Below are 13440 nucleotides of genomic sequence, written 5' to 3' on the forward strand. Positions count from 1 at the left end.
GCGGTGCGGACCGCCGCCAGCGGAAGTGAAAACCAAACTTCTGGCTCATTTCTCTTTTCTCTTCCTGCTGAAGCTAAACTTCTAAACCTTACCAGAGAAAATGCTGCAACATTAGTATCACATTAGTGTTACCTCTGTCGTCTCCATGTTTGTTATTACTGACTTTGTTCTTCTTCTTCATTAAACTTTCCTCTCCTTCGTGGTATTTGTCCGGTATGGTTAATTCAGAGCGGCGCCCCCTGGTGGATTAATTGACAAACGCTCATTCCAACACATTAAATGTCAGTAGCAGCACTTTGTTCCAGTCAGACTAATGACAACGACAATAAAGCACATTTACAAAAGGAACTAACAACTGGAATGGGATTATTAAGGACTAGTATCAGTACTCAGTATTGGCAAGTACTCAAATTTAAGTACTTGTACTTGTACTCAGTCTGAAAAAAAGTGGTGTGGGTGCATCCCTAATTAAAACATGTCTGAAATGTAACACTAACCCTAACATTGGTCACCAATGATCTGGTGGATGTTAGAGGTTCAACTCTTTGCTGTGTGATTAGAAGGTTTGTACCAATCTGAAGCCATACCATAAACCAGGAAAACAAAAAAAAAAAAAAAAAAAAGGAAAACTACACTTTGCATGCAAATGCAATCTGGTCCATCCAGACTCTCAGTCCACTTGACCATCACTTATATTCTCCACTTTCAGGTCTGACTGAACCCGTTGAGCCAGTTTTGGGCTAACTAGTGTACTACTGCCTCCCTCAGTCCGTCATTGGACAATCTGCGGCATCTCGCTCCAGGCTTTGGCCTTCTTCTTAGCCAGGGCCATCCAGGGGGGTTCGTCCTGGGTCAGGGCCGGAGAAGGCACTCCTCGCTGGGCAGCCGGGGTTGGGCTAGAACCTGCGGATTGCGCAGGGGTGGTTCTCGATGATGAAAAAGGAGGGGAGGTCAGTGTCATGTTGCCCGTGGGGAGGGAAGGGGCGGGTTTGGAGGTGGACGGTGGGCTCGTGCAGGAGGGAGGCCTTTGGGCAACTGGAACCGGAGTGGGCGGGGACAGCGATCGCTGAGGTGAGGGTTTTGGCGTGGTGGAGGTGGTGACGTGGGGTTTAGGTGGGACAGGGAAGGGAAGGGACGGGGACTTTGAAGGTTGGGGGGGTACTGGGGTTGGAGGAGACAGAGACCTCCTGGACTCCTTTTCTACAGATGCTGAGGACTTGTTGAGCTCCAACGGACTCACTGGAGGAAAAAAGAACAAAAACACTGTTGATTTTCATATATTCATTTCCACAGTGTTTTTCACCCTGTGCTCTCTTCTCAGATCCATAACACTGTTTACTGTATTTTTTGTCAAATCTTACTTTTAACTTCAATTCAGACAAATTCTCTTTAATTCAGTTTCATTTCTACAGAGCAAATACAAAAAAAAAACTAGAAAAGCACTCAGAGAGCGCAGACCTCTGCCAAGGCAGCTCAGTCTCCCATGCAGTGATCTACTAAAATAATACCTGGACTTTGGACTTAGACCCTTAGCATCGATATTATTGTCTTTTTTATTGTGTTTATTGCGTTTTGCCAATATATAAAAATAACAAATATATCAGTTGAACTATACAATTTATTAGTTCACAATTTATTAATGCAAATCCATCCATCCATTATCTTCTGCTTTATCCGGGGCCGGGTCGCAGGGGTAACAGTCTAAGCAGGGATGCCCAGACTTCCGTCTCCTCAGACTCCTCCTCCAGCTCTTCCGGGGGGACCCTGAGGCGTTCCCAGGCCAGCCGAGAGACATAGTCTCTCCAACGTGTCCTGGGTCTTCCCCGAGGTCTCCTCCTGGCAGGACATGCCCAGAACACCTCCCCAGGGAGGCGTCCATCCGAAACAGATGCCCGAGCCACCTCGGCTGGCCCCTCTTGAGCAGCGGCTCTACTCCAAGCTCCTCCCTGGCGACTGAGCTCCTCACCCTATCCCTAAGGGTGCGTCCAGCCACCCTACAGAGGAAACTCATTTCGACCGCTTGTATCCGGGATCATGACCCAAAGCTCATGACCATAGGTGAGGGTAGGAACGTAGATTGACCGGTAAATTGAGAGCTTCGCCTCTCAGCTCAGCTCCTTCTTCACCACGACAGACCGGTACAGCGACTGCATCACTGCAAACGCTGCACCGATCCGTCTGTAAAGCAAATCCCTTTTTCGGAAATGGCGGTTTTCTCCTGGATCTACCTCCATAGTTGTTGGAAACAAATCCATTGGCACACTTCAGATTTCACACCGTCATGGCTAGACTTTGGTGTTTGTTGCATGTCAATACCATAATTTGTTTCCTTGTTAGGATGAAAATTCCAAAACTTCACTATTTTTTCCTGTTCTGGATCATGGTATCCAGAATTTTGTAAGGATCCAGATCAATTTTCAATATCTTGTAGAACCTGTTGGGAACTTATTTTGTGTTTTTTTTTCTCCAACCACTCTGACCATTCATTGTGGAGTTCCACATACATATGTTGAAAATATCCCTGTCTCCCAATGATAAAGAATCCTTTTAAAAATTCCTGGATCCAGACAGTGATCTGGATCATTCCCAAAATCGAATCATTTGTTACTCGTCTCATTTCGGACATTTCCTGAAAATTTCATCAAAACCCATCCATAACTTTTTCAGTTATGTTGCTAACTAACCACCAAACAAACAAACAAACAAACAAACAAACAAACCCTGGCAAAAACAGAACTTCCTTGGCAGAGGCAAAAACATCTCAAGGAACTTAACATAGTGAAGTCTAAGAGAAAACCCCCATAACGCACCAACAAGCAGTCAACTATTGACAGTTCTGCTTCAGAATCAAAAACACTGTTTGGAAAGTGTTGTAAATCAGTACCAGAACTGTCCACATGAGGGCAGCCTTACCGCTCATACATGCAACAGGTTCAGAGTTGGACTTCACAGCTGCTGATACAGTTAGAATATTAATGCTTCTGGGTGTCATTTTGACACACACAGGACAGTATGAAATATTTATCTTTAATCAACAGACAGTTTTTGACTAAATAAATGTGAGTGAGGAAAAACAGGTTTAGGATCGATATGGTCGGAATTAGAAACAGATGTGAAGGAAATGTAATGGGATACAGATCACTAGATACTCTGTCAAATATCCAATGTAATATTTTAATTATTTTGTTCAGTATTGTAACTTGTTGTATTTATTTATATGTTGGTTACTTTTCTTTAAAAAAAAATTCCTCCCAGAATTTTATAGTTCAGCTTGGTTGAAAATGGTCAGGTCAATCCCCAAAACACATCATACAGCAGGGCTCTCAAACTCATGTTCTGTCAGGTTCCACATTCAGCCCGATTTGATCTGCAGTGGGTCGGACCAGTAAAATAATAACAGAATAACCTAGAAATAATGACAACTCCAAACTTTTGTCTTTCAATGCAAACCCAAAACATTAAATTATGAAAATACTTACTTTTATAAACTATTCAAATAAAAAAGATGTGAATAACCTGAAAAAAACAGAAATTTCTTAAGAAAAATCAGTGCAATTTGAACAGTCTTCTTCCTCCACTTCTCATTAGTCCATGTGCATTCTGGATCAGATCTACAAAGACACTAAACACTGAGGAACAGGAAGAAAAGAGTTCAAACTAGACTGAATTTAATACAGACATTTCAGGTTGTTCATATTTGTTCAGGTTATTCACATTTTATTGGTACAGGATAGTTTGTAAATGTAAATATTTTCATAATTTAATGTAATTTTTTTGCACTAAAACAAAGACAAACATTTGAAGTTGTTATTATTTATAGACCTTATGTAATATTATTTTTTCCCATCAAACCCAGTAGTAAATCTGCAGTCATTCTTTTTTGTGGGTTCTTCTGCTGTTATTATTTGACTGTAGATCAGATTGGTCTGGATGTGGAACCGACACTAAAATGAGTTCCACAGCCTGGACTGTGGAATTTTTGCACTTTGCAAATTCATCCCAGGGGCCAGATTGGAACCTTTGGTGGGACGCATTTGGGCCCCGTATGTTTGAGACCCTTGTCATACAGTTTACAAAAAGAGTGTGCATTTAACTCAGCCAACAGTTCAGATCCCTCCATTGGATAATTACTGTAGTGATTATTATGTTTCAGTTCTTTAACCCTTTAACTGATAGGAGTGTTAGAAAATATCAGTTCTGCAATATATCGCGATATTTCATTTCACAATACTGTATCGAAATTAAAAAGTACTGTATCGATATTTTTAGGTATTTATTCAAATGCAGATATTGTGGAGGTTCATTTTTGTTTTTTGTTTTTCTTTATTGTTTATATCTTATTTATTATTATTTAACACTGTTTTATTAAATAATGGTTATTTGAATCATCCTAAAAACACTTTTTACTGTCTGAGAGGCAGATGGGAGTTCCTTTGTTGAGACTGAACTCAAATCCTGTTCTGATGTTAGTTCTGAACTAATAGAATATGAACATTTGAACAGGATCTGAAACTGGAATGTCTGTAAAACATATTTCTGGTGTAATTCAATTCTTTCAGGAAATAATCATTTACAAAAACCAAACAAACAAAAAATTGCCTTTTTAACAGTATCATGATATATCGTGATATATTGTGTCATGATCCTAGTATTGTGATTTGTATCGTATTGCCAGATTCTCGCCGATACACAGCCCTATTAACTGATGCAGAGTGGCTTCGCATTTCTTAAATATCTGTCAGTGTGATAGACAGCGTACAGATTGGACTGTTTCAGAGGAAAAGGGTCATGTGGTCTGATGTGTCCTGATTGGAACTGTTCCACTGGCACTTCAGAGGAGGCCGATGATAAGTGATCACCAGTCATGTCTAGTGTCCACAGTCCAAGCCTGTGGGGGCAGTGTTATGATCTGGGGTGGGTTCAGTTGGTCATTTAATTACATAAAACGGTGACAGGTTCTCTCCAACACTGGACATAACTTCAGGGCATCTTGAGCAAATGACCCCCTAAACCAGGGGTCTCAAACATGTGGCCCAGGGGCCAAAACCAGCCCGCCAAAGGGTCCAATCTGGCCCCTGGGATGTTTGTGCAAAGTCAAAAAATCCACAGTCTTGAATTGAATTAAGCAAAAAAAAAAAAAAGTTTGAATTAAGGAAAAAGTGTTGAATTAAGCAAAAAAATCTTAAGTAAAAAAAATCTTGAATTAAGCCAAAAAATCTTGAATTAACAACGTCACATTTTTGTCTTTGTTTTAGTGCAAAAAATAACATTAAATTCTGAAAATGTTTATATATATATATAATTATTTAGGATAGGTTGTAAATATATATATATATATATATATATATATATATATATATATATATATATATATATATATATTTACAACCTATCCTGTAACAATAAAATGTGAATAACCTGAACAAATATGAACAACCTGAAATATCTAAAGAAAATTCAGCCCAGTTTGAACTCTTTTCTGCCTGTTCCTCAGTGTTTAGTGTCTTTATAAATTCCATCCATAATGTACATGTAGAAATGATAAGTTGAGGCAGAATATTGTTAAATTTGCACTTATTTTTCTTAAGAAATTTCAGTTTTTTCAGGTTATTCACATCTTTTTTGTTTGGATAGTTTATAGAAGTAAGTATTTTCATAATTTAATGTTTTTTTTTTCCTTTACACTAAAACAAAGACAAAAGTTGGAGTTGTCATTATTTATATGTTATGTTATTATTTTACTGGTTCGGCCCACTGCAGATCACATCGGCCTGAATGTGGAACCTGGACTAACATGAGTTTGACACCCCTGCCCTAAACTGTCCTCAGATTTCACATAAATCCTCTAAATATCGATTGGTTCATGGAAATATGTAATCCCACCTGGGCCAGATGTACACACACACACACACACACACACACACACACTTTACTATTAACTGACTAAACTCGCTCTGAAAGCTTTCATGTACTGAACAGATTCCTACGGCGTACAGATGTGGCTGTTCACTGGACCTGGTGTGACCTGTGTGTGTTCTGACCTTTGCTGGAGGATTCAGGGGTCTTATTGGAGCTGCTGTTCATCGGTAGTGAAGACCTCCTCTCTTGTTCCTCCTGAGAAATAACAGAGCAGGACAGTCACTCATACAGATTGTTGATGCAGTCAGTTCTAGGGATGTGACGATTACCAGCATAACAATAAACCGTGGTAACATTCCTGACGGTTAGTATTATCGTTTAAATTCTAATTATCATGATAACTGTGTTTTATTACCACATTTTGAAAGAGAAAGAGAGAGAGAGACCCGGTCCAAGTGCAGAGAGAGAGAGAGAGAGAGAGAGAGAGAGAGAGAGAGAGAGAGAGAGAGAGAGAGAGAGAGAGAGAGAGAGAAAGAGAGAGAGAGAGAGAGAGAGAGAGAGAGAGAGACTACCTATCTATGAAAAAGAAACTAAAACAGAGTGTCAACGACAGTGTCCTGCTGTCTCCTATGTCCTCTTGATGGAGAAATCTGTTGTTAGTTTACATACACAGGGTGGGGAAGCAAAATGTACACTGAACATTTAGTTGTTTTTTCTCAGCAGACACTACGTCAGTTGTTTTGAACCCAAACATATACTGATGTCATAATCATACCTAACACTATTATCCATACCTTTTCACAAACTTTTGCCCATATGAGTAATCAGGAAAGCAAACGTCAAAGAGTGTGTGATTTGCTGAATGCACTCGTCACACCAAAGGAGATTTCAAAAATAGTTGGAGTGTCCATAAAGACTGTTTAGAATGGAAAGAAGAGAATGACTATGAGCAAAACTATTACCAGAAAGTCTGGAAGATACTATTAAAGAAGAATGGGAGAAGTTGTCACCCCAATATTTGAGGAACACTTGCGCAAGTTTCAGGAAGCGTGTGAAGGCAGTTATTGAGAAAGAAGGAGGACACATAGAATAAAAACATTTTCTATTATGGAAATTTTCTTGTGGCAAATAAATTCTCATGACTTTCAATAAACTAATTGGTCATACACTGTCTTTCAATCCCTGCCTCAAAATATTGTACATTTTGCTTCCCCACCCTGTATATTAACTCTTAATCAGCCCTGAGTATTGGAAAGAGGAGTTCATAACATTATTTATCTTATTGGTTTTTTTGTTGCATTTTTTTGGTTTGTTTTTGGTTTTTTTCTTCTTTTTGGGGGGGGTTTAATAAGTTTGTAGCTTTGTTGTATAATTTGTTTGTATATATTGTGTCTGTATGGTTCCTTATGTATAAGTACATGTTTATGTAAATGTATAATTGAAATAATAATAAAAGAAAAAGAAACTAAAACAACACAAACTTGATATGGAAAATGGTCAAACAGTGTCCATAAGGTTCCATCTTTAATGCACATTTGTATGTTTGATGTTTACATGGTAATATTTGAATGTTTCTGCGAAGAGAGAGTACATTGTGCCTATTATTTTATTTTATTTTATTTTATTTTATGTTTTTTCCCAAAATGCAACTTGGTTAAATTATTTCAGTGTGTGTATCAGTACTTTTTGAACATTTTGCGCACATTTCAACAATACCGTGATAATAATGATAACCGTGATTATTTTGGTCACAATAACCGTGATATGAAATTTTCATATGGTTACATCCCTAGTCTGTTCTATTAAATAACACGAATGTCATTGATCCATGTGTGCGTGACCACATACAGTACCTTGTGGACAGCTGTGTTGTCCAGTGAGTTTTCTTTGTAGACCTTCTGTTTCTGTTTGGCCACAGAGATCCAGCTGGGAGGATCAGATCCACCACGAGCTGCACTTGGATCTGAAAAGCAAACACCAAACACCGACGGATTCACAGCTGATTTCAAGTGGTTTCTTTTCCAGAGTAGATTTTGAACAGCTACAGGTCAGTATGCTTGAGTGAGTGTTGGTGTATGAGACCACACCTAAGATCCGTTTGGTCTTGCCTCCGCCGTCGCCTGTCACCTCTGGTTTCTTGGGAAGAGCAGGCTTGTTGCTCATGGGCTGACTGACTGAGGGTTTAACGCCGAGCGGCTGTGGTGTGTCAGCTGTACAGCTGCTGGGCTGAGGTGAAGACTCATGGACAGGCTGACCCAAACAAAAATACAGAAGAATAGAATAGAATAGAATATCTTTATTGTCATTGTAACAAGTACAATGGAACTTACAATTAGAATTAAAAAAAATTCAGATGCAAAAAAATTCCGATCACACATCCGGGACACCAAGGAAGAACAATCGATTCTATCTGAAGTCGAACCAACAGCCAGCCAATCGAGTTACGTTAGGTTGGTCATGTGACACCGATGCAGGAAGATGGTCAGCACGGATGTGTGATCTGAATTTTTTGCACCTAAATTTTTTGCATCTGAATTTTTTGCTTCTGAATTTTTTTTAATTCTAAATTTATGAGCATGGGTGAATTCAGAGACAAAAAATTCAGACACTTAATTTCAGTGCAAAAAAAAAAAATTCAGTGCTAGAAATTCAATGGCTTTTATAATTCAAAATCTGATGAGACAGACTTACTTCCACATGTGTCTTTTCAGATATCTGCACTACTCCTGAACACAGGACATTCTCCCTGCACTTATTGCATTACTCAATTGTCATGTGATTTTAACAAAGTATTTTGGTTTTCATGTTGTGAAAAGAAACTTATTGACTGTTCCAGACTCTAACTAACTCTAGGCTTTCTGTTTTTCTGTATCTTTCCCTGAAATCCCAACACTGATGTTGCTGCTGACAGTTTAGTTTATTACCTCTGCGTTTTCCTCCTCAGAGCTGAAGCGGTGCAGCGCTGACGTCTTCCTCAGACGGACTCCAAACGGATTGTTGGGGTTTCCTTCCACGACGACTGAGCTCTCTGTGGACGGAAACACAGAAATGTTTTGTGTTACAAATTCAGCTTAAATGCACTGTGTCATTTAACTGCTTCTAAAAAAAGAGATAGAAAAGGGAAAAAGTGATTCAATGTAACACATCCAATTAAAGCCTTCAGACTAAAGACAAACTATAAGTCACTGAAACATCCTTAGCCTTATCCTTAGTGAATCCTGAATGATTTATGAAAAAAAAAAACAACCATAAAATATTTTTAGATTTGCCATATTTTTTTTGTAGTGTCAGATTCTCCCTCTGGTTTCCCTCATGTTCATAAATACTCCATTGACTTTCATTAGAACCACTTTTTTAATCTCACTGCCTTTACACTATCTAACCATAAATCTCTAATGTTAACATTTCATTTGGAAGAAAACTATATTTGACATTTTTACTGTATTTCACCAGTTTCAACCATTTTTCCATCGTAACCTCCAAACTGTGCTTTTGCTTTTTTTGTTTTTTTTTAAATTGAAAGCATTGAAGGCATTGAAAGGCCCTCGCCACAGGCACGTCCAGTACAAGTATGTCCATCGTTCAGCAGGTGGCGCTCTAGCACCAAATTTTATGTCTTCTGATGAATGGGTGTAGGCCTGGGAGATTGACAACTGATTCAAATTTGAGGCAAATTGGTGGTCATTTGTTCGAACTGAGACGATTTTTGTAAAGGTAAATTTGTAGGGGGCTCTATTGCGGCAAATTTCAATTTCTTCTGATGAATGAGTATAGGCCTGGGAGATGTACCACTGAGTCAAATTTGAGGCAAATTGGTGTTGGTACGTCTGAACTGAACAAATTTTTGTATAAGTAAATCTGTAGGGGGCGCTATGGAGCCAAAATTCCATTTATTTCATTGAATGGGTACAGGCTTACGAGATGTACCACTGAGTCTAATTTGAGCCAAATCAGCGTTCATATGTCCGAACTGATGCAATTTTCCTCAAGGTGAAGTTGTAGGGGGCGCTATAGTGCCAAATTTCAAATTTTTCTGATGAATGGGTGTAGGCCTGGGAGATAGACGTCTGAGTCAAATTTGAGCCAAATTGGTGTTCGTATGTCCGAACTGAAGTAATTTTTATAAAAATAAATTTGTAGAGGGCACTACAGTGCAAAATTTCAGTTTCTTTCAATAAATGGGTGTAGGCCTGGGAGACAGAAGTCAAATTTGAGCCTAATCAGTGTTCGTATGTCCAGCTGATGCCGTTTTCATAAATGTACATTTGTAGGGGGCAAGTAGAAAAAAAAAAAAAGTACCATCCTTAGCCTCCATCTGAGGTTTACCAGGGCTGGCAGATGTGTTCCACTGTGGTTTGGTGGTGGTCATCTCTACAGGCTTTGCTCTACTTGGGCTCAACACCAGTTCAGTTTTGGCTGAACTGGACTCTGGTTTGTCCAGGGGTTCCTCCACGGTCGTTCCTCCAACAGCAGGAGAAGAAGACGGAAGAGTGGAACTGTCTTTGTCTCCGATGGACAGTGATCTCTGCCAGGCTGGGGTGATGGTGAAGCGAACTTTGGACGTTTCGTCTGCGGGGGCAGAAACTTTAGCTTCTTTATTCGTGGCAGTCGCTGCGTCACATGACTGTTTTGCTGCTTCTTCTTCTTCTGCTTTTTCCACTTCGTTCCCTGGCTCTTCAGCTGTGGACGTGCTTTCTTTGGCTTCGACAGTGGACGGAGGAAGCGGAAAACAAGAGGCGGATTTCTCTGCGCTAGGAGAGACTAGGTTTATGTGGATCGTACTGGTCTTAGAGGGACTAGTGGGAGTCTGTGGTGGGGTAAGAGAAGAAGGTCTGGAAGAAACACTCGTGTCCACGTCACTTGGCTCTTTCTCTTGTTTGGTTTCTTGAGGAAACTCTTGTATGCTTTCCTGTTCCTCGTCTTGTTCACTTGTTCTTTCTTCCACATTGGGTTCCGTTGCTGCTGTGTCTTTTTCTTGGTCTAAGTTTTGCTCTTTGGGCTCCATTTGGTCTAAAGCTTTCTGGCTCTCATGCATCATCACAAAATCCTCCTCCTCCTGCCCCGGTAAGATTTGATCTCCATGTTTCTCATACTCCATCTCGTCTTTGTTGACAGCATTGACATCATCAGCTGTCTCCTCCAGGTCCACCACCATTTCTCCACCATCTGCTTCAGAAAACGTCTTCTCTTGTATGTCTTCTTTCTCATCTTCCTTTGCTTCTTCTGGCTCTTCTACTTCCTCAGTTTTTTCCTCCACTTCTACCTCATCTTCTTTGTCATCCTCTACGGTCTTCTCCAGCTTCTCTCCCTTTGCCTCAGGCTCCTGCTCCAGCTCTTTGGCCTCCTCTTCCTCCTCCTCCTCCTCCTCTTTCTCCTCTTCCTCTTCCTCCTCCTCTTTCTCCTCTGTCTTCTTTTCTTCTCCTTCTTCCTCCATTTGGTTGTCAGTTTGTTTTGCATGTAAACTGTTTTCCTCCTCTGCTTCCGTTTTCTCCACATCTTTTTCTACTTCCTCCACCTGCTGGAAGAGAAGAAGGGTGGAAATGGAAGAAGTTATTTAAAGTGACTTCAACTTTAGGTATTTTACAACAGTGTGAAAGAGCATTAGCTCGTGAGCTAATGGTAGCTAGCCAGTTGTCAGAAATGTTATATTACAAACTAAAGATTGATCCCACAGATCCCACAAAGTGCACATGTAACTCTGACTCTTTTGCAGTAATATCAATATTGGGTATTTTTAAATGTGTGAGTGGACACCAAGGTTACAATAGTTTTGGATTTTTCATTATAGTTTAGTTTTATTTAGTTTTGACTTTTTTTTCTCTAATTCAGTTCGTTTTAATTTGTTTTTAGAGCAGGTTTGCTAGTTTTCATTAGTTTTCATTTTTTTTCTAAATGCTTAGTTTTAGTTTAGTTTTAGTATTAGTTTGAGTTTTGGCGTCTCTTTTCTCTTCTTCGTCGTCGTATTCAAATAAATCCCAGACAGGACTCCAAACTTTAGTCTCCATGTTTCCAGGTAGAGCGGGGACCAGAAGACGACTGGAAACCACAAGTGAACACAAGTGACGGACCCTTAAATATCATATGGTGCCAGCAGAGAAAATTGCTTGAGGGAAATAAATCGATTTCACATCAATCCAACGTTGACAAAGACGAAAACAAAGGGAATTTTATCCATAAGTTTTATACGTTTTAGTTTTGTAAGCACACAATACAGTTTCAGTTAGTTATCGTTTTTTCTTTTAATTATAGTTTTTATTTATTTCAGTTAACGAAAATGTTTTTACAATTCTAGTTTTTATCATTTCATTAGTTTTTGTTAACGATAATAACCTTGAGTAATATTACTGCTACCACTAACTTACTGAAATCATCAGCCATACAGTCAACTAGGAGATATTGTAAATGCTAATGAAGCTAACTTATGCTAACAACAACTTATGCTTAACAGTAATTAGTAATGGGAAATGTAATTAAAGCATTTAATTTAACATTTGAGCATTTTTTAGACAGGAAGTTAGTATGTGTGTGTGTCGGGGGGGGGGGGGGGCACAAGGGATAAAAATTGTCATACTAACTTACATTAATTTGTTGAAAACACAGACTACACAGTAAACTAGACAATATTATGCTGCGTTCCAGGCCGGTTTTTGAGCCCATAAGTCCCGACTTCAAACCACGACTCAAACCACGAAAAGAGACGACTGAACTACAACTAAACTAAAACTAAGCATTTAGAAAAAAACGGAAAATTAATAAAAACTAGCAAACCTGTTCTAAAATGAATTAAAACGAACTGAATTAGAGAAAAAAAAGTCAAAACTAAATAAAGCTAAACTATAATGAAAAATCTAAAACTATTAGAACCTTTCTTAGAATAGATTCATTAAAAACACTGTACGTACATCATACTGACTGAAGTGTTCCACAACTAGCTCCTCTTCCTCCTCTTCCTCCTCCTCTGTACTGTCTTCTTCCTCCTCCTCTTCTTCCACATGCTTCACCTCTTCCTTGGCGTCGTTGTAGGAAGCGGTGGTCGTGGTGACCTCCTCCTCTTCTTCTTCTTCTTTGGTGTTCTGATCTGAGACTGAAGAGCCTGAGACAACAGCCTGATCCATGACAGCTTCCTCCACATCCTCCTCCTCCTCCTTTACCTCCTCTCCTTCTTCTGTCTCTGCCTTTTCTTCCTCCTCCTCTTCCTTTTCATCTTCCCTGTTCTTCCCTTCTTCCTGCTCCATCTCCATCTCCAGGACGATACTTTCAGTCTCCACCAGAGAATTCAAGGGGGTCTTCAATGAGCTGAGCACCTCTTGTAGGAAGGAACTCTCTTCTTTTTCTTCTTCTTCTTCAGTTTCCTGCTCTCCATCTTCTCCTCCTGTCAGTCCCAGCTCAGAGTCACTTCGGTCCCTGTTCTCCTCTGTCTCATAAACAGTGCCTGGAGGGTCCATCAGGTACTCTCTCTGACCAACAGGGGGCTCTGGTGTTCCTCTGAAAGAACACAACAAGTGCTCAATTAACACATTCAGTTTTAAATAGGGCTGTAAGAAAATATTAGTTCTGCAATATATCGTGATATTTCATTTC

At 39.6% G+C, this 13440-nt stretch overlaps 1 protein-coding gene across 5 annotated transcripts in view; it reads right to left on the reverse strand.

The window, feature by feature from the left end:
- Positions 1-468: 468 nt before the first annotated feature.
- LOC115427076 (cancer-related regulator of actin dynamics) overlaps positions 469-13440 on the reverse strand; it is an 89217-nt gene continuing 76245 nt past the window's right edge. For all 5 annotated transcript variants that reach the window (XM_030145459.1, XM_030145462.1, XM_030145464.1 and 2 more), the window contains 7 exons: positions 12762-13344; positions 10159-11377; positions 8784-8887; positions 7947-8109; positions 7713-7822; positions 6042-6114; positions 469-1239 (listed from right to left, as the gene is read on the reverse strand). In XM_030145459.1, the coding sequence (XP_030001319.1) occupies positions 773-1239; positions 6042-6114; positions 7713-7822; positions 7947-8109; positions 8784-8887; positions 10159-11377; positions 12762-13344 (2719 nt within the window). In that variant the 3' untranslated portion in view covers positions 469-772. The remainder of the gene's footprint in view (positions 1240-6041; positions 6115-7712; positions 7823-7946; positions 8110-8783; positions 8888-10158; positions 11378-12761; positions 13345-13440) is intronic.

Source organism: Sphaeramia orbicularis, chromosome 10 (assembly GCF_902148855.1).
Source record: "Sphaeramia orbicularis chromosome 10, fSphaOr1.1, whole genome shotgun sequence".
In the NCBI taxonomy this organism is placed as follows: Eukaryota; Metazoa; Chordata; class Actinopteri; order Kurtiformes; family Apogonidae; genus Sphaeramia; species Sphaeramia orbicularis.